The sequence below is a fragment of the Pristiophorus japonicus genome, chromosome 4 (genome assembly GCF_044704955.1).
Source record: "Pristiophorus japonicus isolate sPriJap1 chromosome 4, sPriJap1.hap1, whole genome shotgun sequence".
NCBI classification, from domain to species: domain Eukaryota; kingdom Metazoa; phylum Chordata; class Chondrichthyes; family Pristiophoridae; genus Pristiophorus; species Pristiophorus japonicus.
Genome location: NC_091980.1, coordinates 276,829,021 through 276,855,703, shown reverse-complemented (window position 1 = coordinate 276,855,703; position 26,683 = coordinate 276,829,021). Strand labels below are relative to the sequence as shown.

Below are 26,683 nucleotides of genomic sequence, written 5' to 3'. Positions count from 1 at the left end.
AACTTTTAATGTGCCTGCGACATAGAAACGTAGAAATCTACAGCGCAGAAGGAGGCCATTTCAGTCCATCGTATCAGCGCTGGCCGCACGGCCCTTGGTCAGCAGCCCTAAAGGTTACATCTAAACCCATGAACAATGACGGAAAAGCAAACAGCACCCAGCCCAGCCAGTCCGCCTCACACAACTGCGACAACCCTTATACTGAAACATTCTATACGCCACCCCAAACTGGAGCCATGTGATCTCCTGGGAGAGGCAAAAACCAGGTAAAAACCCAGGCCAATTTAGGGAGAAAAAATCTCGGAAAATTCCTCTCTGACCCATCCAAACTAGTCCAGGAGATCACCCTGGCTGTATTCTATTCCCTGCAGTACTTACCATTATATCAACAAAAGGTCATCCAGTCTAATCCCAATTACCAGCTCTAGGTTACTGCACTTTAAGTGCCCATCCAACCATCTCTTAAAAGTAGTGAGGGTTTCTGCATCCACCACTCTTCCAGGCAGCGAGTTCCAGATGCCCACAACCCTCTGTGTAAAGAAGCCCCCCTCAAATCCCCTCTAAACCTTCCATCAACCACCTTAAAACTATGTCCCCTCATAATAGACCCCAATACCAATGGAAATAGACCCTTACTATCCACTATGTCCAGGCCCCTCAATATTTTGTACACCTCAATGAGGTCTCCTCTCAACCTCCTCTGTTCCAATGAGAACAAACCCAGCCTATCCAATCTGTTCTTATAACTAAGATTCTTCATTCCAGGCAGCATCCAAGTAAATCTCCTCTGATCCCTCTCTAATGCAATCACGTCCTTCCTATAATACGGCGACCAGAACTGCATGCCATGCTATGGCCTAACCAAAGTATTATACAATTTGAGCATACCCTTCCTGCTCTTATATTCTATGCCTCGGCCAATAAAGGCAAGCATTCTGTATGTCTTCTTAACCACCTTATTCACCTGGCCTGCTACTTTCAAGGATCTGTGGACAAGCACTCCAAAGTCCCTTTGTTCATCTACACTATTAAGTGGCCTGCCGCTTAATGCATATACTCTTTCCTTATTAGCCCTCCCAAAGTGCATCACCTCACATTTCCCTGAATTAAATTCCATTTTGTCACTGCTCTGCCCACCTGACCAGTAGATTGATATCCTTCTGCAGCCCATGACGTTCCTCTTCATTATCAACCACACAGCCAATTTTAGTGTAGTCTGCAAACTTCTTAATCATACTCCCAATATTCAAATCTAAATCGTTGATGTATACCACAAAAAGCAAGGAACCCAGTACTGAGCCCTGCAGACCCCCACTGGAAACATCCTTCCAGTCACAAAAACATCCATCAATCATTACACTTTGCTTCCTACCTCCAAGCCAATTTTGGATCCAACTTGCCACTTTGCCCTGTATCCCATGGGCTTTAACCTTCATGATTTGTCTATCATGTGGGACCCTATCAAAAGCCTTGCTAAAGTCCATATATACTACATCATACACACTACCCTCATCGACCCTCTTGGTTACCTCCTCAAAAAATTCAATCAGGTTAGTCAAACAGGATTTTCCGTTAACAAATCCGTGCTGACTTCCCTAATTAGTCCTTGCCTTTCCAAATGCAGATTTATTCCGTCTTTCAGGATTTTTTCCAATAGTTTTCCCACCACTGAGGTTAGGCTCACATAGTCCACAAAGTATTCAGTGTTTGGTCAAGTACAAACAGAGGAGCAGCATACATCACTTTAGTTGGTTAGAACCACATGGTTTCCCCTTTAGACTCCAGAGTAAACGTTCACATCACCATTATATTCAAGAGGTCCTTAACAGATCATCAGTTGAAAGAAAACAAAATCCATAGCTGTCACTAACTAGAAGATCCTGTGACTCCGTTTTTAACCAGAACAGGTGTACACTACAAATTTTGTTAAGCCATTTCTGACTGTCAATTAAAAAATTCTATAACAATTCCCCAGTTATACATTTATAAAACTAGTGGATCCCGATCGCTTGTGGCATTGCTCATGGGATAACCAAAATCATCTAACACATAGAGATATAAATGCACATTCCTTAGCCTTGTGGTACAATTACCAATAGATGAGCCTCAAAGACACAAAATATATATAATACAGCACATCAATCTATAAATATAAATATACATTTCCAGAATAGAGGTTTTAAAAGAAAGATTATATGGCCCTTTTTGGTTAATTTCTTGTGTTCCTATATTCCAGACAACTAGGTGGAACATTTTGCCATAGCAGAGCGATAGGAGAAAACCATACTCTCCACATGACTAAACTTGAAATACATTGGCAGCAATCATGAACAAGGTCTGGGTCATTTACCTTGCCCTGCTCTACTACCTTTTCTTGTTGTGTGACAGAAGCATTTTTGAATGATTACAAAGTATTTACAGCACAGAAATAGGCCATTCGGCCCAACAGATCCATGCCAATGTTTATGCTCCACACGAGCCTCCTCCCACCCCTCTTCAGCCAAGACCTTCAACATATTCTTTTATCCTTTCTCCCTCATGTGCTTATCTAGCTTCCTCTTACATGCATCTATGCTAGTCACCTCAACTATTGCAGGGGGAGAGAGTATAAAAGCAGAGAAGTCCTGCTACAACTGTACAGGAGGGCCACACCTTGAGTACTGCATACAGTTTTGGTCTCCGTATTTCAGGAAGGATATTCTTGTATTTGAGGCTGTTCAGAGAAGGTTCACTAGGTTGATTCCGGAGATGAGGGGGTTGATTTATGAAGATAGGTTGGGCCTATATACATTCAGAAGAATGAGAGGTGATCTTATTGAAACTTATAAGATGATGAGGGGGCTCGACAAGGTGGATGCAGAGAGGATATTTCCACTCATAGGGGAAACTAAAACTAGGGGACATAGTCTTAGAATAAGGGTCCGTCCATTTAAAACTGAGATGAGGAGAAATTTCTTCTCTGAGGGTTGTAAATCTATGGAATTCTCTGCCCCAGAGAACTGTGGAGGCTGGGTCATTGAATATATTTAAGGCGGAGATAGACAGATTTTTGAGCGATAAGGGAATAAGGGGTTATGGGGAGCGGGCAGGGAAGTGGAGCTGAGTCCATGATCAGATCAGCCATGATCTTATTGAATGATGGAGCAGGCTCAAGAGGTCAAATGGCCTACTACTCCTGCTCCTATTTCTTATGTTCTTATGTTCTTAACTACTCCTTGTTGTAGCGAGTTCCTGATTCAAACTACACTCTAGAAAAAGATGTTTCTTCTGAATTCTCTATTGGATTTATTAGTAACTATCTTATATTTATAGAAACATCTTGTTTACAGCTCCCCTATCAAACCCTTCATAATCTTGAAGACCTCAATCTAGAGAATCAGCCCCAGCCTGTTCAATCTTTCCTGATAGTTATAACCTCTCAGTCTGGTAACATTCTGCTAAATCTTTTTTGGACCTTCTCCAGTGCCTTTATATCTTTTTTATAATACGGAGACCAGAGCTGTTCACAGTACAACAAGTGTAGTCTAATCAGCTTTCTATACAAGTTTAACATAACTTCCCTGCTCTTCAAATGAACCCCTCTAGAAATGAACCCCAGTGCTGTGTTTGCTTTTTTTAAATGACCTTATTAACCTGCGTCGCTGCTTCTAGTGATTTATGTATCTATGCCCCCAGATCCATCTGCTCCTCTATCCCATGATGCAGACATGTAAAAAAAAATGAAAAACAAGGATAAAAAAAAAATGATATTGGCAAACTACTACAAGGTTACCTTTCTCTAGTGGTTGAGCAAATCAATCATCATGGTTTAAATATTTACAAAGTCAACCATGCTTCAAGGAACACTTAGTATAAGGCAAGCATAACTGATACAGTACATATAGTACTCCATTTATTTTTTTTGATCAAACAGACGTATAATGGCATCATTGTTAGGCAGATCTACAATGAATTGATAAATAGTTTCTGAATTACCAAACTTGCATTTACAGGCAAATAAAAATATATCCTTGGTTTAAAAAACAATATTACAAATTGGCCCTGATTTAGTGGTAAGAATAACAGTGAGGCTATCAGCTCTCACTTTTGTTAAGTAGTAAATCGGTCTGCAGCTTCTGGCATCCACACATGTGCAGTCAAATGTGGAAATCAGGAAGCTGCCTCCAGAAGCTTCGCTATATCAGTATCTCGCCGAGAGACGTGAAGTTACGATACTTACCCACTAGATACCCACTATCAGTAAAGGTCAAGGCTTGTCCATTCAAGTGCAAGTGAATTTTTAATGGCGTGATAAGTCTTAAGTACTGCAAGTACTCAGGCACTGAAAATTAACTGTTAAAAGAGTTGTTTCATTCAGTCAGATTTTAGTTATTGCTGGAGATTTTAAACCTTTTTTTTTTTTAATTCACTTTTCCTTTCTGTCTCTCATCTCTCTCTTAATCCCATCTTTCTTTCCCTCTCTTTATTTTGCTTTCTGTGCATGATTTGGCATTGAATTAAATATTCAAACTTACACTTCCTGGTTTAGACTCTGCGGGGCCAAAATTCAGGTCCCTGAAAAGGTCACTTACCACCAGAAAGTGGTGGCCAGGCGGCTGAGTCGAGCGGTCGCCGACTTCCGGTCCAATGGCCGCCGCCTGCGAAATTCACCTCAGGGATTTTTCTGTCGGTCCCCACTTCCACACCATTGCTGCCGACCGTCTTATGTGCGCCATCAAAGGGCGCACGCCGATTTCCCGTACCTCCAACTAAATTTAGGTCGAAAAATCTTAAATCCGTTGCACAGTGCCCCCGACAGCTTTTTCTGTCGGTGCACCTTGCTTTTACTCTGCCACGGCAGCACGGCGGACCTTCAAGGGGAGGGCGCACTGCAGCGGTCGGCATGTTTTTTTTTCATCAGCCGACTGCCAGGTCGGGCCGACAGTTACACCCCCCCCCCCCCCCCAGGGTTCGACATCAGGCAGCCTGGCACCCCCTCTTAGGTGTCAGGCCGCTGGCCCGGCCGAAATCCTTCCTGGTGACCCAATGGGCCGAAGTTTCAAAATGCCCAACACTCTACCCCTTTATATGAAGGGGAGAGCACGGTGACACACTTGCATCATGACGTCATCTCCGCTCAGCTGCTGACAAGACAGTGGCGGAGACTCGGTCCCGCCTCCACTTCCGCCCCTCTGCAGTACTTACCGCCCCAATTCCGCCCCCATTATGACCGCCAGGAAAAAAACGACAAAGAGCTAAATTTCGCTGTTGCTTTCCCTGTTCATACAGGTCCCAGATCCCCTGCAGAGGGTGCCACACTGTTTTGGATTACAGTACTAATAACCGCTCAAAGCTGTACAAAAATTTACAGAAGGTCTGTGGGTAATTGTCAGTGTAACGAATGGCAAGTGCCATTTGTTTGCCACTGACCACAAAATCCGGGCCATTTTGTGGTATTAAACTTCACCAATGTAAAATATATGTTCATTTTGGTATTTTAGCACTACTAAGCAACTTCAAAATTTACCAGCCCCACCCCTGAAAAAAACCATTCATACTATTTCCTCCCTACCTTCCCCAAAATGGTGCAATCTTAGATCTTTTAGATACACATACAAATGTGTATCGTAGGAAGTGTATCAAAGAATAGTTAACGATCGTGTTAATTTTAATCAGATGCTTTCTGAGCCACAAAGAATCTTGCAAAAATTATAGTGTACAACAGAAATCAACAGGGAAACTGAGCAGTTAAGTTCTGAGGTTGGCTCACTATGTAGAATCACTGCATGGTGTGGTATTGAGTCAGATACGCCAAGGTTGCAGATTCAATCTTTGTTGTGCTTTGTTGTGTTCCGGTCACCTGTCATTTTCATTCTTCGCCACACTCCCACTCTGACCGCTCTGTCCTTGGTCTCCTACACTGGTCCAATGAAGCTCAATGCAAGCTCAAGGAACAGCATCTCATCTTTCTATTAGCACTTTACAGCCTTCCGGACTCAACATTGAGTTCAACAACCTCTGCCCCATTTTATTTTGGACAGCAGCTGTTGCTGATGATTGAAATCCCCATTTACACCTCCGCTAGATCCATCTTTTGCTTCTTTATTTCTCCCATTAACATCCCCTTTCACTTTGCACCATCTTCCCTTCTGACTTTTAATCTCTACTGCCTTCCACACATCACAGATCTTCACTTGTGTCCATTCGTCCCCTCCTCTGTACTTGTTTAAAACCAGTTATATTTCTAACTTTTTTTAATGTTCTGCCGAAATGTCATTGACCTCAAAAGTTAACTGATTCTTTCTCCACAGATGCTGCCTGACCTGCTGAGTATTTCTAGCATTTTCTGATTTGTTGCAGATTTCCAGCATCCACAGTATTTTGCTTTTGTTGTGCTTCTAACTGATTTCAGTCACAACAGTAAATAACTTGAGTATCCCTGGGCTAGAATGAAAGCATATCCAAAGTTCCAGATACTATGGCTTTAGAAGCCTGTGAATTCCCATGAAATCATAGCCTGTCATAAGTTATGGCTAACATGAGAGATCATTTTAAGGATGTTGAGTTGCACTGAAGTAAGAGCAAAAGGAAACTTTATGTGCGACCAACAGAATCAGAAATTGTTGCAGAATTGAAGGCCATCCGGTCATCTCCCCCCCCCCCCCCACCCCCGCCACTCCCCATTGCTAGCACTAGCTCGTCAATTGGAGTCAGCTATTCCAATCCCCCTTTCTTGCTCTTTCTCCATGTCTTTTTATACTCTTACTTTTCAAATACTGATACAATTCTCTTAAAATTGTCTCTAGTCATTTGTTGGAAAGTATTTAATGTTCAAATAACATGTGAAAACATTTCTAACATTCCCCTTTGATATTCTAGTAAATTTATATGGCCTTGTTACCAATTTGCCAATCAGAGGATATAAATTTTCACTATTGTTACTCTCTCAAAATCTTTCGGGATGCTGAAATGGGAGCAGGGGAAGATGTTTGGTGGTGGGATCACGCTGGAGGTTACAGAAATGGCAGAGGATTAGCCATTGAATGTGAGGCTGATGGTGTGAAAGGTGAAGACAAGAGGAACCCTATCGTGGTTCTGGAAGGGAAGGAAGAGGTGAGAGCAGAAGTGCGGGAAATGGAACGGACATGGTCGAGGGTAATGTCAACCATGGAAGAGGGGAATCCTTGGTTGATGAAAAGGAAGACATATCGGAAGCACTAGTATGAAAGGTGGCGGTCAGAATAGTTGCAACGGAGACAGAGAAACTGGGAGAATGGGAGAGAGAGTCTTTACAGGGTGCGGGGTGGGAGGAAGTGTAGTTCAGGTAGCTGTGAGAGTCAGTGGGCTTATAGCGGATGTGTGTCGATAGCCTATCCCCAGAAATGATGACAGAGAAGTCGAGGAAGGGAAGGGAAGAGTCAGAGGTGGACCATGTGAAGCTGAGAGAAGGGAGGAATTTGGAAGCAAAGTGAATTCAATTTTCTAGTTCAGGACAAGAGCGGGAAACAGCACCGATAGTCATCAATATACTAGATAAAGAGGAGGGAGGGGACCCGAGTAGGACCGGAACAAAGAATGTTCCACATATCCCACAAAAAGGCAGGCATAGCTCGGACTCAAGCAGGCTCCCATAGCAACACCTTTAATTTGGAGGAAAAGAGTGGAGTCAAAGACGTTGTTCATTGGGAGAACAAGTTCAGCCAGGCGGAGGAGGGTGGTGGTGGATAGGGACTGATTGGACCTTTGTCCAAGGAAGAAGCAGAGCGCCCTCAGGCCATCCTGGTGGGGGATGGAAGTGTAGAGGGATTGGACGTCCATTGTGAAAAGGGACTGTTGGGGCTAGGAAAATGGAAACTGTTAAATTGGCAGAGGGCATCAGAAGAGTCACGAAGGCAGGACAAAACTGGACATGGGGACAAAAAAAAAGTCGAGATAAGAAGAAATCAGATCCTTGGCGCATTAACAGGCTGAAACGATGGGTCTACCAGACAGTCCTGTCTGTGGACCTTGGGAAGGAGGTAGAAGCGGACTGTGTGGGGTTGGGGGATTATGGGGTTGGAGGCCGTGGAGGGCAGATATCCAGAAGAGATGAGGTCAGTGACAGTCTTGGAAACAAAGGCTTGATGTTCAGTAACGGGGTCATGGTCCAGTGGGAGGTAGGAGGAGGAGGTGTCAGAGAGTTGGCATTTAGCTTCCGCAAGGTAGAGGTCAGTTCGCCAAACACTAACAGCGTTACCCTCGTCAGCAAGTTTAATGACAATGTTGGGGTTGGATCTGAGAGAATGGAATGCTGTAAGTTCAGAGGGAGGTATGATCTATGGCCCGAACTTGGTGGACTCACTGCCCGCTGCCACCGAGTTTTTGGGTGGTCTCCTCTCGGTGCCAGTTTCCTCTAGACCTCCTGCCAGCGGGAAGGAAGGATCGCTGGGAACCGCCCGCTGACATCTGCTAGTATGCAAGGCGCGTAATGTGTCCGCCCGCCTGCCGAGCTGTCAGTTTGCTCCAGGCGGGAGTCGGCGGCAGCAGGGGGAAGGACCACTGCATGGAGGCAGGTCTAACCCCAACGGTAAGTATGAAGACCTGCAAAAAAAGGTTTGTAAACTTCTTTAAATTTTTTTTTTTTTTAAAACAGCGATTCAGGTTGATGGGGTCCCCTGGAGGTTTTCCAGTGGTTTTTTTGTGTAAATTTTTATTCGGTGTCACTTTGGTGAGGATTGCATTTGCCGCCGAGATTGGGAGCTCCCGCCCGCTGCCGCCCACATTCAGGGCGTAAGTGATTTTTTGTCGCCGGATGGTCTTTGCAGATCTTTTGGAGGAATCTCCCTGCCAAAGTACCGCCAGGTCTCTCGGCGGTCCTTTGGGCAGGCCTTAGCATTGACCAAGTTTGAGCCCTATGATTCTACATATAATATCTCGAATGCTCCCTTTATCTATACACTCTGATTTCCTCAAACAATTCAATTAAATTCATCAAACACGATTGCTCTTCATGAACTCATCTTTACTATCCAATGGGGCAGAAATTCAGGTGTGCCAGAAAGCTGGTGCACCTATCAGTTTTTAACTGGTACTTACCGCTGGAACTCTTGGGTCGATACATTTTCTGGACTTTGAAAAAAATTCAAAGTCCTGCAGGAAATGGATCATAATGGGTGCAGGCCTTATACTCAAAGCCAGGCTGACTGGTGGAAAATGGGTTGGAAGGCCCGCCCACCACTATCAATTAGAGGGGGTGCCAGGCTGCTCGCTGGTGGCTCGGCCAAACCCGGGGGTCAGTATTTTGCCGGCTGATCGGCAAGCAAAAATTCTTGAACGAGGCAGTGGGCCCTCCCCTTTATGGGCCGCCGTGCTGCCGGGCCCGCAGTCACTCTGTAGAGGTGCACCGACAGGGAAACCTGTTGGGGGTACTGCGCGGCGGGGGATCCACGAAGTGAGGTGAAAATCGCTAGGTATGTATTTTTATTGTTGTTTTATTAATTTTACTGACGGTGATACCACTTGGGCGGTATGAGTTCCAGGCTGAAAAATGTCCGACCTGATTTAGGTTGGGTCGGCCTGTTGCCCCCAAAGTGGCGGCCATTCGATTTTTCGGAATGGCCATCACAAACGGGCACTAACGGGTCTCTTTGAGACCCTAAATTTTGGCCCCAATGTCTTCCTAAATGTTTACTGCCTTGCCTAACTCTCTCAAAATGGCTGTGTTCTTTCTTCCTCTATGAAACTCAAGATGCTTCCTCCATTAAAAACACTACTTAAATGCAAGTCATCATTGTTATTCAATAGATTCTAGAAGTTTATCCGAAATAACTGCTGCCAACCTCCCTCCATAGTCTGGGATGCCAATAACTTTTTTTTTTTAATCGTTTCTCTTTGAATATTTATCTCCAGTAATGGGTCTTCTGCATCCTTCTCAGGTATTCCTACAGTCCCACTTTCATTTTCCTCTGTAAATGAACTATGATTTCTACAAAAAAGGAAGAGAAAAGGAAATTGGGACAAAGAAAGGATGTTAAAGTAAGAATCAGGGATGCATTTCAAGACTTTAAAATAAATATTTTTATAATTGGATATCATTTCCACAGGGAAATCGAGGAAAAGTTGGCTGAATACAAAGGAAATTAGAGATGCTACTGAAGGTATAACATGATTTATTTAGCCAAGGAGGGAACTATACACCTACTTCCATATCGGGCACAGGAAGAGATACAATGAGTAAGTTTCAGGTGTACCTTAAATGGTCTTTCGGGTACAACGATGCTACTCACTCCTATAAATGGTCAAAGCATCTTGCATTCGGGAGTGTGCCCATACTGCCCAACATCTAACTATAAAATAACATAAATCAGGGTGCAACAATAGAACCTGCTTGCGAGCCAAAATGGGTATCATATGTTTCACACATTCCCTCGCATGCTATTTTCCAATCTTTTCAAAGGCAGACTAAAACATTTAGGGCTCAAGTTTCGGAACCCCGCTAGAGCGGCGCACATCGAAGAGGCCCGCCTAATTTGTAGAACAAAAATTGCGCCGAATACTTACCTCGCGATTCTCCGATATCTGTAGGCCCGTTTCCAGCTTGGCACGGCGCAGCAGGAGCTGCTGGGGGCAGAGCTACAGCCCTGAGCTAAAAACAGTGCCGGCAGTTGCGCTAGTGCGCAGTGGAGGCTGCGTGCGTGCGCAGTAGCTCCTGGCCCTCCCAGCACATCCTATCTCCGGGCGATGACCCTATCCCTGGCCGAAGGAACGTCGCCCTTATCCCGGGCCGAGTGGCCTGACACATCTTACCTCGTCAGCGGCAGGGCCCGGCCAGCATTTCGCTGGGGGCAGGCCCCGCCCGAAGTCCTCCGCGGTAGCCCGGCGGCGGCGGCACCAGCGGAGCCCGTTCAGCCCCCCCCTCCTCTCCCTCCTCTTCCTCCCTCCCCCCACCCCCCTCGCTGTCAGAAACACAGAGGCACTGAAGAGAGAGATCCACTGACAGAGACAGAGAGAAAGACACTGACAGAGACACAGAGAGAGAGACACTGGGGGGCCCCGTCCCAACACGCTGTTGGAGGGCTCCCGGTGCTGCAGTAGATGAGTAGAAAGTTAATTTTTTATTTATTGATTGATTTTTTATGATGCTTTTTTTTTTGATTGATTTATTGGTTGATTTATTGATTTATTTATCATTTATTATAGATGATGGCCCTTCCCCCCCATCTCTCATTCCTTAAGTCTGATTTATAAGTGTCGGCAAGGTTTTTCTGCACATACAAAAATCTACACCTACTCCATTCTAAGTTAGTTTGGAGTAAGTTTTCGCTGCCTAAACTTTCAAAACAGGCGTAAGTGGCTGGACACGCCCCCTTTCGAAAAAAAATCTGTTCTACAATTAAACTATTCTAACTCACTAGAACTGGAGCAAACTAAATGCCGAGAATTGCAATTTCTAAGATGCTCCATTCTAAACTAGTTGCTCCAAAAAAATAGGAGCAACTCAGGCCGAAACTTGAGCCCTTTCACCTCATTTGACCAGGCATTCCCCATCACCCCTCCTGCCAAGACCAAGATAACTCACTAACTGCCCATATATTTCACTGTCCCTTTTCTCTGTAGTTCGCCAGTGAGAGAGCTGTCCCTCTGATGTCTTTCCCGATCAGTAATTTGCCAGTAGGCTTATCTACAGAAGCGGATATGTCTCTCTTTCTCCCCACGCCTGCCACTACCCCATGCCCACAGCGCCCCCCCGACCCCACCACCGCCACATGTGCCATTTCCCGCTATTCTGGCTTTAATGCATCCTGTGGTGGACTTTTTTTTTTAATGATTAAAAACACTTGTGAATTTGTTTTGTTTTAAAACACACAAACATACCACATTCCCAAATTCTTTTCATGAAGAAAATAAAATGAATTTCAAAATATGACACTGGTGGACAATTAAAGCCACTTGACAAAAGTAATGTTCGCATATCCTGCTGGCCAAGTGCAAAGCCTGTACCTTACTTCTGCTGGTGGTCCTTAGTAATCCACGAGAACAGCTTCCACTAAGAAATACTCTTCAAAAAAAATGGCAGCTGTTAACACATTGCAAGTACTTCCAGGAAGAGTTATATTCCTCTTTAATTCTGGTGTAACTTTTTCCTTATCTGGCAATGTTAACAATGTACAAAAATACAGTAGAAATGTGTGTCCAATATCTAAAGATAAATAGCTTATTGTGGCAAAAATCAGGTCATACTGCATTGACTAGTAATAAGACCCTCAAAAAGGTGTGATAATGTTAGCAAAATTGGTCTCTGAGTTCCATGAGCAATAATTTTATAATTTGTCTTGGGTATTATTTTTTTTTTTTAAATCATTTCAGAATTATGGGTTACAAGGCCAGTAATGGACAAAAAAAAACTATGGGTTCTGAGCACAATGGTTACTGAATGCAAGAAATGCCCCAAGCTTTTACATTTAAAATTGATACAACTTCAAATGTTGCCCTTACAACAGTATAGTTTTAAATGTTGTTTCATCAGTATTAAATGTGGTTTGGATTGGCTGTGTGATTTTAATTCAAATGTCATTTTCAATTAGTAGTAAACGGTGTTAGTGCCCCACATATTAGATAGATACAGTCTGTCCATAAATCTCGTCATTATCAGAAGCATACATAGCAGATACATAGGGAGATAAAGGAGGTAGGGAAAATATCCTATGTAGAATTGAAGAAGAAAAATTTTACAGCTTTATCCACAATTAAAGGTTGAAGCACTTTACCTGATGTCCCCAGTAGATTTTTGAAACACAACGTTCTCCCTAATGAAGTCTCTGTAGGTCTGTGAAGAACTGAAGGAACGGGAAGATTGATATGATGCAACACTCCCGCCGCCCCAATTTCGCACGATGAAGTGTTGATGAGAGCTGTCGCTGAAATAGGAGAGAAAAAACATGGGAGACAGATAGAAAGTAGAAGATGATATGAAATTAGAACAGGTTTGTAGGGCGATTTTGAAGGGCAGAGATCCAAAAGCAAGAGGAAAGAGACATAAGTTAGTAGACAGAAATGGACAACATCAGTTTAAAGAGGAGGGGGAAACAAAAGTTTTTTTTTTAAATCCAGTAAAGAGGGAGAGAAAATACACGAGGAAAATATTGTTGTTCAGTCTGCTTAGTAGGGTAGAGGGAGAAGTAAAAAAAAAATCTCTGCATGCTTGTGATAATGTTGGCAATTACAGACAGCCCCTAAATAAACAAATTTATTCAAAGTTTTTTTTGCGAGTTTTTTTTTGTCTGTTCTGTTGCTATGGTAAGCTACAATATGGTGTACGCAAAATTCAAAAGTTTGCAGTATAAATCCAAGGGCCCTAATTCTAATAAAGGATGCATGCACCAATGTAACTGTAATCGTGGTTTAGCAATAACTAATGAATACTCTACTTACAAAACTAACTAGTGCTGCAGTGGTGGCGAGCACAAATCAGGATGACTGGCCTGAGTGTTGCAGACTGGCGCAATCCAAGGTCCAGGAGTACGTGCTGAGGGACGCACTAAAGGTTGGTGCAGTCGCCGCAAAGGCACGATGGGGAAGAGCCACAGTTTAAGGCCCTTCTGCCACGGTAAACCCAGGGGATGCAATCAGTCCCCCCTCGGGCTATACTTGTTAATCTGCTTGTATACATAGAGCACCATGTACTGAAAAACACCTGTGTTGTGCCTAGTATAATGAAAGTCTCTGTACCGTTTAGTAACTTGTAAAGAACTGTAAATGTATTCTCATTCGTTCCATGTCTGCTTTCATCTGCATAGTGCTGCATGTAAAGTGATTTGTGAGCAGTATCGAAATGTATCCTGGAATGTAATGTAAACCTGTTCTTATCTACTCCATGTAATACCCTTATTTGCGCAGTACTAACGTGATTTACGGATTGTACTAAACTGTACCTTGAAATGAAATATACGCTAGTGCATTGTATGGAACTGCTGTCAGCATCCAAATGAATTGTATGGAATTGCTGACTGCAATGTATTGAACAATTTTCCAATGTATTGTGAACATTTTATATGAATAAAGTTTATTTTTGAAACAAAAAAAAGACTGGTCTTAATTCTATGTCTGCCTAAAATAATGGCTGTTTATAGAAGGTATACTTATTCGACATCCTTGCATTGCCTACTTTGTTGCATACAACCAGGACATAATTTTGTCCGAAAATATTCTTCAGTTTGTGCATTACATCTTACTGTTAGAAATCTGTAGACAGTAAACTCAATTTATTTAAGCAAGATGTTACAGTGCTGGAGCCCTACCATGTGAAAATGTTTTGCTAGAGTGCTTTGCAGATTACGTATTTTTTTGGTCTCCTAACGCGAGAGTATTTAAATGGTTATTGCAGCTTGTTTTTTGGTGTATTTTGAATGCAATTCACATTGACTCAAAGGTATCACGTAGAATCTAAAAGCTGTGCGCATTTAGAGGACCAATACTTAAATCTAAAAAAAGATGAAATTGACTTTTATGGTCTAGGTTACATAACTTGAATTAGATTTGATTTGACCTTAACACATTGCTACACCAAGTATAAGTACTGTCCCATAGAAAACAGACAAGGTATGACTTTAACACTTGTCCCACCTTAGCTTTGAGCCACAAAAATAGTTTTGATATCCGTGTTACATACCAAGCTAGAAAAGGTATAACTGGAGTATCCTGAACAACATAGTCCATACACACATTAATTTGACGGAATAACTTTAAATAAGATGGCCAATTTTTAAGTATGTTAATTTGTGCCCGTAAAGAAAAAAAAGAAAGACTTGGATTTATATAGCGTCTTTCACAGCCACAGGACATCCCAAAGCATTTTACAGCCAGTGAAGTACTTTTGAAGTGTCATCACTGTTGCAATGTAGGAAGTGTGGCAGCCAAAATGAACACAGCAAGCTCCCACAAACAGCAATGTGATAATGACCAGATGATCTGTTTATTTTGTGATGTTGAATGAGAAATAAATATTAGCCACGAATAACTCCCATGAAATAGTGCCATGGAATCTTTTATGGCCACATGAGAGCAGACGAGGCCTCGCTTTTTAACGTCTCATCCGAAAGACCATACCTCTGACAGGGCAGCACTCCCTCATGACTGCACTGGAGTGTCAGCCTTGATTTCTCTGGAATGGGACTTGAACCGACAATCCTATGACTCAGAAGGGATAGTGCTACCAACTGAGCCATGGCTGACACACGTTACCTATAGTACCTGCCAAACTAACTAATCTCTTAGATACGTGGAACCAAACACAGCAAGGAGAGGTTTACCTGCAAAGGAAAGTAAAATATATAGTAAAATAAATGTCAAAAATCTTGACTTGTAATTTTCAATCTCTAGGATGATTCCAAATGCTTACTCATCGCTTCATTGTATTTTATTCACGAGCTCTTGATCTAATGCTGTTTTATATAACTTTTTTTCCAACAAATGTAATATACTCTGAGAAAAATATCTAATTTAAAGCAATGGAGCTCAAACACAAGAATTTTATCCACATAAAAAGTAGTTTGAAATCACTTTACTAAATTAGATAAACGTTAACATTTCATTAAATATTAAAAATTACAGGCTTAATAGTGGCATCCATTTTTTACCACAGCAATGTTTAAATTACCCAATTGCAAAAGAGAAATACAATACATGTGCACCTTATTGATCATCTATTAATAAAAAAAATTGAACAACTTCTAACAAGGGTATTCCTTCAGTTATCTGTTTACTCCAGGTTTACATAAGAACACAAGAACATAAGATAGGAGCCATCTGGCCCTCAAGCCTGCTCCGCCATTCAATAAGATCATGGCTGATCTTTTACCTCAACTCCACCTTCCCATGCTATCCCCTGATTTCCTTAATATCCAAAAATCTATCGATCTCTGTCTTGAATATACTCAACGACTGAGCATCCACAGTCCTCTGGGGTAGAGAACTCCAAAGATGCAAAACCAGTTGAGTGAAGAAATTTCTCCTCATCTCAGTCCTAAATAGCCAAACCCCTTTTTCTGAGACTGTGACCCCTAGTTCTAGACTCCCCAGTCAGGGGAAACAGCCTCCTAGCATCTACCCTGTAAAAATGTTACATGTTTCAATGAGATCATCTCTCATTCACCTAAATTTGAGGAATATAGGCCTAGTCTTCTCAGTCTCTCCTCATAGGACTATCCCCCAATCCCAGGGATCAGTCTGGTGATTTTTGCATTCCTTCTAAGGCAAGTATATCCTTCCTTGGGTAAGGAGACCAAAACTGTACATAATACATGATTGGTCTCACTAAGGTCCAATATAATCGCAGTAAGACTTCTTTATTCTTATACTCCATTCCTTTTGTAATAAAACCTAACATACCATTTGCTTTCCTAATTGCTTGCTGTACCTGCATGTTAACTTTCAGGGGCTCCTTTACTACAAGGTCATAAATTAACCCCATCTCATTGCACAATACTAGATCTAAAATAGTATTGCTAGTTGGTTTCTCGATATACTGATCTAGAAAACTATCTTGAATGCATTCCATGAAGTTGTCCTCTGCACTATTATTGCAAATTTGGTTTGCCCAGTCTGTACTGTATTGCTCTTGTTACATACCCCTCTAATTTCCTGATTTATACTATGCCCAACACTACAACTACTGATAGGGGGCTTCGAAACAACTCCCACCAGTGTTTACTGCCCCTTGTTTCTTAGTTCCACCCAGTGATTCTACATCTTGTTTTTCTGAGCTACAATACTTTCTCTCTACTGTCTCTATCCTATCCTTTATTTTCAGGGCTAACGCCTGCCCCCCGCCCCCTTTTCCAGGTCAAGTATCCTAAAATATTTATTTGCCAAGCTTGGTCACTCTGTAACCATGTCTCCATACTGGCTATTAGATCAAACCAATTTATTTCTATCTGTGCTATTAATTCACCCGTCTTGTGAATGCTTCACACATTCAGATATAATGCCTTTAGTTTTAACTTTTTTCTATTTTTTCCTGATGTCACCTTAGTCACTGATGGCCTATTACCTTTGTGAAGCTCTCTGTCCCATCCTGACCCAATCTGCTTATTTTTACCCAAGTCACTATGCTGCTCTACAGCCTTGACATTTCTCTTTCTGCTTTTGAATTTACCCTTTCTTGAATCCACCCACTCCCACTTCATTAGTTTAAAGCCCTATCTAGCACCCTAGTTAATCAATTCACCAGGACACAGGTCTCAGCCCTGTTCGAGTTGAGCCCACCCCAATGGAACAACTCCCTCTTTCCCCAGTACTGGTGCCAGTGGCCCATGAATTGAAACTCATGCCTCCCATATCACTCATTCAGCCACCCATTTTAACCTTCTAATCTGTTGTCCCTATGCCAATTTGCATGTGGCTCAGAGGTTATTTATTATCAGTGAGGTTCTGAGTTTTAATTTTGACCCTAGTTCCTCAAACTCTCAGCAGAATCCCAATCCTAATAAGAATCATAGAATCATTACAGCACAGTCGGAGGCCATTTGGCCCATCGAGCCCATGCTGTCTCTCTGCCAGAACACTTCAGGTAGTCCCACTTCCCCCATCCTTTCCCTGTAGCCCAGCAAATTTTCTCCTTTGGGTACTTATCCAATTCCCTTTTGAAAGCCATGATTGAATCTGCCTCCTCCACCCTTTCAGTCAGTGCATTCCAGAGCATAACCACTCGCTCCATAAAAACGGTTTTCCTCATGTCATCTTTGGATCTTCTGCCAATTACCTTAAATCTGTGTCCTTTGGTTCTCAACCCTTCCGCCAATAGGAACTGTACTAAATCTAACCCAAGTTCGACCGATGTTGTTGGTTCCCACGTAGACCATGACAACTGGATCCACGTCCTCACAGTTTTCCCCAGCGGTGAGGAGCTATCCTTAACTCTGTTATCGAGCAGGCAACACAGCCTTCGGAATTCCTGGTCACGGCTGCAGAGAACAGTATTCATCCCCCTGACTATACTGTTCGCAACCACTACAACATTCCTTTTCACTCCCCCCACTTGAATGGCCTCCTGTACCATGGAGCTGTGGTCAGTTTGCTCATCCACCCTGTAGACTCTGACCTCATCCACAAAGACAGCAAGAACTTCGTACCCGTTGGATAAGGGCAAGGGGCTGCAACTTCTCCAGTACTGCACCTGCAGTCCCTTTAGCTGTCTGACTCGCAGCCACACCGCCCTGTCGCTGACCACTAACCAGACCTGTACCATTACCTCGCCTAAGAGGTGTGACTGCCTCCTGGATTAAAGTGTCCAAGTAACTCCCGCCCTCCCTGATGCACCACAATGTCTGCACCTTGGACTCCAGCTTAACTCTGAGCTGAAGTTCCTTGAGGTGCAGAAACTTAATGCAGACGCAGTCATCTGCGATTACAATGTTCACCACAAACTCCCACATGCTGCAGTTGCGGCACACCACTTGCACTGCCATCCCTATATAACCTTGTTAAGTTTATGTAATTAATTAAAGTTTATGTATTTAATTAACTTAGCTTATAGTTTAGTTTTGTTAATGACTTGATCTAGTTTAAGTTATAGGTAGATTAAAAAAAAAAATATTTATCTATAACATGAACCAATACAAGTATTGGAAGCAAAAAGCAGCACCTTCTTCCCCCTCTGCACCAAATTTCTACTCTCTTCAAATTCCCAACTCTGTTAAGGTGCACTCTGTTTAAGGCCGCTCTCTGCCCCTTTTATACACCTTTGAGCCACACCCAAGTTACAAGCACTGACTCAGCTTTCTGCCCATTGGAATTAGCATCTATTCAGGAAACCATTTACATAAGAACATAAGAATATAAGAAAAAAGACCAGGAGTAGGCCATTTGGTCCCTCGAGCCTGCTCCACCATTTAATATTATGGCAGATCTGATCATGGACTCAGCTCCACTTCCCTCCCCGCTTCCCATAACTCTATTCCCTTATCACTCAAAATTCTGTCTAACTCCGTCTTAAATATATTCAATGACCCAGCCTCCACAACTTTGTGGGGCAGATAATTCCATAATTGACAACCCTCAGAAGAAATTCCTCCTCATCTCAGTTTTAAATGGGCAGCCCCTTACTGAGGCTATGTCCCCTAGTTTTAGTTTCCCCAATGAGTGGAAATATCCTCTCTGCATCCACCTTGTCGACCCCCCTCATTATCTTATGTTTCGATAAAATCATCTCTCATTCTTCTGAACTCCAATGTGTATAGGCTCAACCTACTCAACATATCTTCATAAGTCAACCCCCTCATCTCCGAAATCAACCTAGTGAACCTTCCCTGAACAGCCTCCAATGCAAGTATAGCTTTCCTAAAATATGGAGGCCAAAATTGTACACAGTACTCAAGGTGTGGCCTCACCAATACCCTATACAGTGGTAGCAGGACTTCTCTGCTTTTATATTCCATCCCCCTTGCAATAAAGGCCAGCATTCCATTTGCCTTCCTGATTACTTGCTGTACCTGCATACTAACATTTTGTGTTTCATGCACAAGGACCCCCAGGTCCCTCTGTACTGCAGCACTTTACAATTTTTCTCCATTTAAATTATAATTTGCTTTTCTATTTTTTCTGCCAAAGTGGATGACCTCACATTTTCCCACATTATACTCCATCTGCCAAATTTTTACCCACTCACTTAGCCTGTCTATATCCCTGTGCAGATTTTTTAGTGTCCTCCTCACGATTTGCTTTCCCACCCATCTTTGTATGAGCAGCAAACTTGGCTCCACTGCACTCGATCCCTTCATCCAAGTCATTAATACTGATTGTAAATAGTTGATGCCCCAGCACCGATCCCTGCGGCACCCCACTAGTTACTGTTTGCCAACCGGAAAATTACCCATTAATCCTGACTATCTGTTTTCTGTTAGTTAGCCAATACTCTAACCATGCTAATATATTACTCCCAACCCCATGAAATTTTATCTTGTGCAGTAACCTTTTATGTGGTACCTTATCGACTGCCTTCTGGAAATCCAAATACACCACATCCACTGGTCCCCCCCTATCTATCCTGCTTGTTACATCTTAAAAGAACTCCAAAGAAATTTGTCAAACATGATTTCTCTTTCATAAAACTATGCCGACTCTGCTTGATTGAATTATGCTTTTCCAAATGTCCTGCGACTGCTTTCTTAACAATGGACTCCAGCATTTTCCCAATGACAGATGTTAGGCTAACTGGTCTACAGTTTCCTGCCTTCTGTCTGCCCCCTTTTTTTTTTTAAATAGGGCTGTTACATTTGCGGTTTTCCAATCCACTGGGACCTCCCCAGAATACAGGGAATTTTGGTAACTTACAATGCATCCACTATCTCTACAGTCACTTGTTTTAAGACCCTAGGATGTAAGCCATCAGGTCAAGGGAACTTGTCCGCCATTCGTCCCATTATTTTACCGAGTACTACTTCTTTAGTGATAATGATTGTTGTAAGTTCCTCCCTCCCTATAGCCCCTTGACTATCCATTATTGGGATGTTTTTAGTGTCTTCTACCGTGAAGACCGATACAAAATATTTGTTCAACGTCTGACATTTCCCTGTTCCCCATTATTAATTCCTTAGTCTCATCCTCTAGGGGACCAACATTTACTTTAGCCAAGCTTTTCCTTTTTATGTACCTGTAGAAAATCTTACTTTCTGTTTTTATATTTCGTGCTAGTTTACTTTCATAATCTGTCTTCCCTCTCTATTATTTTTTTTAGTCGTTCTTTGCTGGCTTTTAAAAGTTTCCCAATCCTCTGCCCTCCAACTAGTCTTGGCCAAAATGTATGCCCTTGTTTTCAATTTGATACCATCCCTTATTTCCTTAGATAGCCATGATGGTTATCCCTTCTTTTACAGTCTTTCATTCTCATTGGGATATATTTTTGTTGTGAGTTATGAAATATCTCCTTAAATGTCTGGCACTGCTCATCAACCATCCCACACTTTAATCTATTTTCCCAGTCCACTTTTGCCAACTCTGCCTTCATACCTTTGTAATCTCCTTTGTTTAAGCTTAGGACACTGGTTTGAGATTCAACTTTCTCACCCTCCAACTGAATTTGAAATTCAACCATGTTGTGGTCACTCATTCCCAGAGAATCCTTTACTAGGTGATCGTTTATTTCACAGTACCAGATCTAAGATAGCCTGCTCCCTGGTTGGTTCCGTAACATACTGTTCAAGGAAACTATCCTGGATACACTCTATGAACTCTTCCTTGCGACTATCTTGGCCAATTTGCAGCTGATTGACAGTTAACTGCCACTGATAGGCAGTTTCTGTTAACTGTTTACTACTTGCAGTTTATGCCATAGTTTTTAACATTCCAAGTTAAATTCAAAATGTTAAACTAAATTTCAATCTGACACATTATACTCACCCAGTACTTACCAGAGACATCCACTCTCTCCCAATTCGCAACTTTACTCTGTTTTGGTGCACTCTGTTTAAGACCACTCTGTGCAGACCACTATTTGTATTTCACCCATTATATCACATAAATGGCAAGTGCATCACTATGTTGATCATAGTGTTTTTATATTAACTTTTATAGCTGAATAGACAAGGTCCTTTGAAAATCCATATTCAGTTCCTTGCTGTCATACTAATCTCCTCGTAGTTTATGATTAACCCTATTGCTAAAATGCAGCATAATACTTTAAATTTGACTTTAATAAATGAAATGGATTTCAACCTGTACCAATATCTGGTGAGTGTCACTGGTTCTAACGAGGAAATCTAACTCACTGTTTACTGAACATATACTGTATAAGTGTTCAGTGCCAGTAAAGGAGATTGGCTTGGTAGTCTACCAAAGTCCCAGATGACATTCTGAATAGCTCTTCTTTTTCTCTTGTGCTTCACAACATCTGAAACCCCTTGTTTTAAGGATGCTATTGAAGGAGAAAGAGGTAACATGGTTGATTGGTCTAAGGAGAGGGTCTAGATTGTAGTAGCGAGATGGCCGAGTTGCAATATATGAAGAGCGAAATTCGGGTGGCATGTAAAGAGAGCTTTGGAATAATCTAGTCTGGACAGGTTAAGGGTGTGGGTAACGGATTTAGCATGAGCAGGAAAGAGATAGGTTTGAATTGGATGTAATTGAGGAGAGAAAGAGACAATTGCTAGGATGTGAAATATAAAGCTCAACTCAGGTTCTCTGATGTTGCAAACCATCAGGCTCAACCTGGGCAGGCAGCCAGGGACTAAGGTGCAGAGTTTTTGGGGAAAACTGAACAGGATGGCCCAGAAATTGCGGTCGGAAGCTTCCCGCGGGCAGATGCCTCAGACAATTTTTTTTTTTTTACAAAAGTCCCTGGTGGTCCCGGAGGAACGTAGACTTGCGCTCCAAGGCCTAGCTGCGCAGGGGCCCCACGTATTCCAGGAGTGTATGTGCAGCCTGGGATAATGTGGGCTGAAAATGGCGTATCCCCATTCATAGTAATGGTGATCACAATTTCTATGAATGGAGATACCCCCAAAAACACAAACATTTTAAATAAATAAGAACATTTCACCTATTTAAAATTAATTGAAATTGAATTTAATTGTGTTTTAGACAAAAAATTATTTTTGAATTTTTTTTAAATATGTTAAGTGGACAGGGTTTTTAATATAAAAATTAATAACATTTTATTCTTCTATCTTTTAAAACTCGTACGCTGGTAAAAGCAGGCCATACACCTGCTTTTACCAGGCTTAAGAGTTTGAAGGACATTCGCTGGGCAAGAGTTACGCAAATAGCCCAAATCTCTGCCCGCGAAGGCCCTTCTCCCAAGGATGCGTTGGAACGGTCAAAAGACAGTTCGGATTTGCTGGTTTTTGGCACATGCGCATCGCGCGCCAAGAACCGGCACTTGCGGGGCCTCCATGGTTGCATGCACACATCATGCACGCCCGTAGATACTGCGATTTTTGGCCCAATGACTTTATGTTGGTGTTTAGTTGAAGGAGACTATTGCTCATCCAAGACTTGATGTCAGCTATACAGCTAAACAGCAGAGAGATGGTCAAGGAGTTCAAGATGGTGGCGGAGACACGATCTGCATGTTGTCAGCATATACTTGAAACCCAAAAGTTTGTCACCATCCTCCACCTGCTCCACGACGACATGCAAGCCAGGATCCACCACAGACCCAATCCACGTCCGGACCAGGGCCAAGTAGGGCTGCGTCATCGTACCAACACTCTTCTCGATCTTCCTTGCTGCAATGCTCCATCTCACAATCAACAAGCTCCCCACTGGAGTGGAACTAAACTATAGAACCAATGGGAACCTGTCCAAGCTACGTCGCCTCCAGACTAGATCCAAGGTCGTCCCATCCTCTGTCATGGAACTACAGTATGCGGACGACGCTTACGTCTGCGCACACTCAAAGGCCAAACTCCAAGCCAACGTCAACACCATCACCGAGGCATACGAAAGCATGGGCCTTACGCTAAACATCCGTAAGACAAAGGTCCTCCACAAACCTGACCCCGCCACACAGCACTGCCCCCCGGTCATCAAAATCCACGGCTCGGCCTTGGACAACGTGGACCATTTTCCATAGTTCGGAAACCTACTATCAGCAAGGGCAGGCATCAATGACTAGGTCCAACGCCACCTCCAGTGTGCCTGCGCAGCTTTCGGTCACCTGAGGAAGAGAGTATTTGAAGTCCAGGGCCTCAAATCTGGCACCAAGCTTATGATCTACAGGGCAATAGTGATACCTGCCCTCCTATATGACTCAGAGACATGTTATATACAGCAGGCACCTGAAAGCGCTGGAGAAGTACCACCAGCGCTGCCTCCGCAAGATCCTGAAAATCCACTGAGAGCATAGATGCACCAACATCAGTGTCCTCGCCAGGCCAACATTCCCAGCATCGAAGCGCTGACCACACTCAACCAGCTCCGTTGGGCGAGCCACATTGTCCACATGTCCAACAAGTGACTCCCTAAGCAAGCGCTCGACTCGGAACTCCTACACGGCAAGCGAGTCCCAGGTGGGCAGAGGAAACACTTCAAAGACACCCTCAAAGCCTCCTTGATAAAGTGTAACATCCCCACCAACCAGCACCTTGAATCCCTGGCCCAAAACCGCCCAAAGTGAAGGAAGAGCATCCGGGAGGACACTGAGCACCGAGTCTCGTCACCGAGAGCATGCAGAAACCAAGAGCAGACAGCAGAAGGAGCATGCGGCAAACCAGCCTCCTGACCCACCCTTTCCTTCAACCACTCTCTGCCCCACCTGTTACAGAGACTGTAATTCCCACATTGGACTGTACAGCCACCTGAGAACTCACTTTTAGAGTGGAAGCAAGTCTTCCTTGATTTCGAGGGACTTCCTATGATAATGGTGAAAGTTGATCCCATGCATTTGAATGATGTCATTAAGGGACAGCACATAGGTGAGGAAAAGGCAGCCAAGGATGAAGCTTTGGGACATAACTGAGGAGATAGTGCAGAGGCATATGAGAAGACATTGCAAGAGATGTGCTGGCATCATTGGGACAGGCAGGAATGGAATAAGTATAGGGCTGTGCCGTTGAGAAGGATACATAGCAGAGGAGAATGGATCTGTCAAACTGCAAAAGATGTGAAATTTGAAGCGACTGCCTGTTTCCCTCCTCAACAACAGTCAATTCAAAGAGAGGTGGGCATGGAGCAGAGTGGCAACATAGTGAGATTGGGAGATAGGGTGGTGGTTGGATCAGATGGAAGAATCAACCGTGAGCATTTTGAGGAGGAGTGATGTCAGCACTTTAACAGATGGCCTTTAAAAACTCAGTTGTTTTTAACACAGTTGCCAATAATAAACATAAGACCGCTCTCAAGTCAAAAGGTCAAAAAATACAAAGAACAAATAGCAAAAATTGTAGAAAATAAATTACAACAAAAAATGTACTTTCTAAGGCTATGGGCTCAATTTTCGACAATTATCTGTGCTGTTTTTTTGGCGGGCACCGTTTTTTTTGGAGTAAATTCAAATCTCCAAGTTTCCCCAAAGTTCCTGTGCTGGCGCAATTCACTTAAGGTAGGATTTTTTTAGGCTACAATTTTTTTTTTTTTTTTTTTATTTCATTGGGGGCATAACCTGCCACCTGCGCCAATTCTGGTCATTTAAGCAAGTTTGGCCAGCTCCGATTTACTCCAATTTTTCTTAGGACTCGTATGTGACCACTCTGGAAATACCTTCTGCGCAGTTAACAAAATCAGCACAGGTAAGAGAATCAACGCAGCAGATGCGGTTCCACGGCCCGGACAGCAGCAGAAAAGAGGGAGAGAGAGGGGGAGAGGGAGGAAAGAGGAGAGATGGGGTAGGGGATGGGGGGATGGGAGGGTTAGGAGCGGCACCTGGCACCGGGAGGGGAGACAAGTCTTTTGGCCAGGGTTGGGAGCAGCACCCGGCAACAGGAACATAAGAACATAAGAACATAAGAATTAGGAACAGGAGTAGGCCATCTAGCCCCTCGAGCCTGCTCCGCCACTCAATAAGATCATGGCTGATCTGGCCGTGGACTCAGCTCCACTTACCCGCCCGCTCCCCATAACCCTTAATTCCCTTATTGGTTAAAAATCTATCTATCTGTGACTTGAATACATTCAATGAGCTAGCCTCAACTGCTTCCTTGGGCAGAGAATTCCACAGATTCACAACCCTCTGGGAGAAGAAATTCCTTCTCTACTCGGTTTTAAATTGGCTCCCCCGTATTTTGAGGCTGTGCCCCCTAGTTCTAGTCTCCCTGACCAGTGGAAACAACCTCTCTACCTCTATCTTGTCTATCCCTTTCATGATTTTAAATGTTTCTATAAGATCACCCCTCATCCTTCTGAACTCCAACGAGTAAAGACCCAGTCTACTCAATCTATCATCATAAGGTAACCCCCTCATCTCCGCAATCAGCCTAGTGAATCGTCTCTGTACCCCCTCCAAACCAGTATATCCTTCCTTAAGTAAGGTGACCAAAACTGCACGCAGTACTCCAGGTGCGGCCTCACCAATATCCTATACAGTTGCAGCAGGACCTCCCTGCTTTTGTACTCCATCCCTCTCGCAATGAAGGCCAACATTCCATTCGCCTTCCTGATTACCTGCTGCACCTGCAAACTAACTTTTTGGGATTCATGCACAAGGACCCCCAGGTCCCTCTGCACCTCAGCATGTTGTAATTTCTCCCCATTCAAATAATATTCCCTTTTACTGTTTTTTTTCCCCCAAGGTGGATGACCTCACACTTTCCGACATTGTATTCCATCTGCCAAACCTTAGCCCATTCGCTTAATCTATCCAAATCTCTTTGCAGCCTCTCTGTGTCCTCGACACAACCCGCTTTCCCACTAATCTTTGTGTTATCTGCAAATTTTGTTACACTACACTCTGTCCGCTCTTCCAGGTCATCTATGTATATTGTAAACAGTTGTGGTCCCAGCACCGATCCCTGTGGCACACCACTAACCACCGATTTCCAACCCGAAAAGGACCCATTTATCCAGACTCTCTGCTTTCTGTTAGCCAGCCAATTCTCTATCCATGCTAATACATTTCCTCTGACTCCGCGTACCTCTATCTTCTGCAGTAACCTTTTGTATGGCACCTTATCGAATGCCTTTTGGAAATCTAAATACACCACATCCATCGGTACACCTCTATCCACCATGCTCGTTATATCCTCAAAGAATTCTAGTAAATTAGTTAAACATGATTTCCCCTTCATGAATCCATGCT

The 26,683-nt window shown here is 43.2% G+C and overlaps 1 protein-coding gene across 5 annotated transcripts in view; it reads right to left on the bottom strand.

Moving 5' to 3' along the window:
- The window catches only part of ppp4r4 (protein phosphatase 4, regulatory subunit 4), a 220,291-nt gene that overhangs the window by 150,535 nt on the left and 43,073 nt on the right, over positions 1-26,683 (bottom strand). For 3 of the 5 annotated variants that reach the window (XM_070879527.1, XM_070879522.1, XM_070879523.1), the window contains exon 3: positions 12,726-12,875. The exons of the other annotated variants lie outside the window; for them this stretch is intronic. Coding sequence is in view for 2 of the 3 variants with exons in the window: in XM_070879522.1 (XP_070735623.1) it covers positions 12,726-12,875 (150 nt within the window). In the remaining variant the exon portion in view is untranslated. The remainder of the gene's footprint in view (positions 1-12,725; positions 12,876-26,683) is intronic. 5 annotated transcript variants of the gene reach the window in all.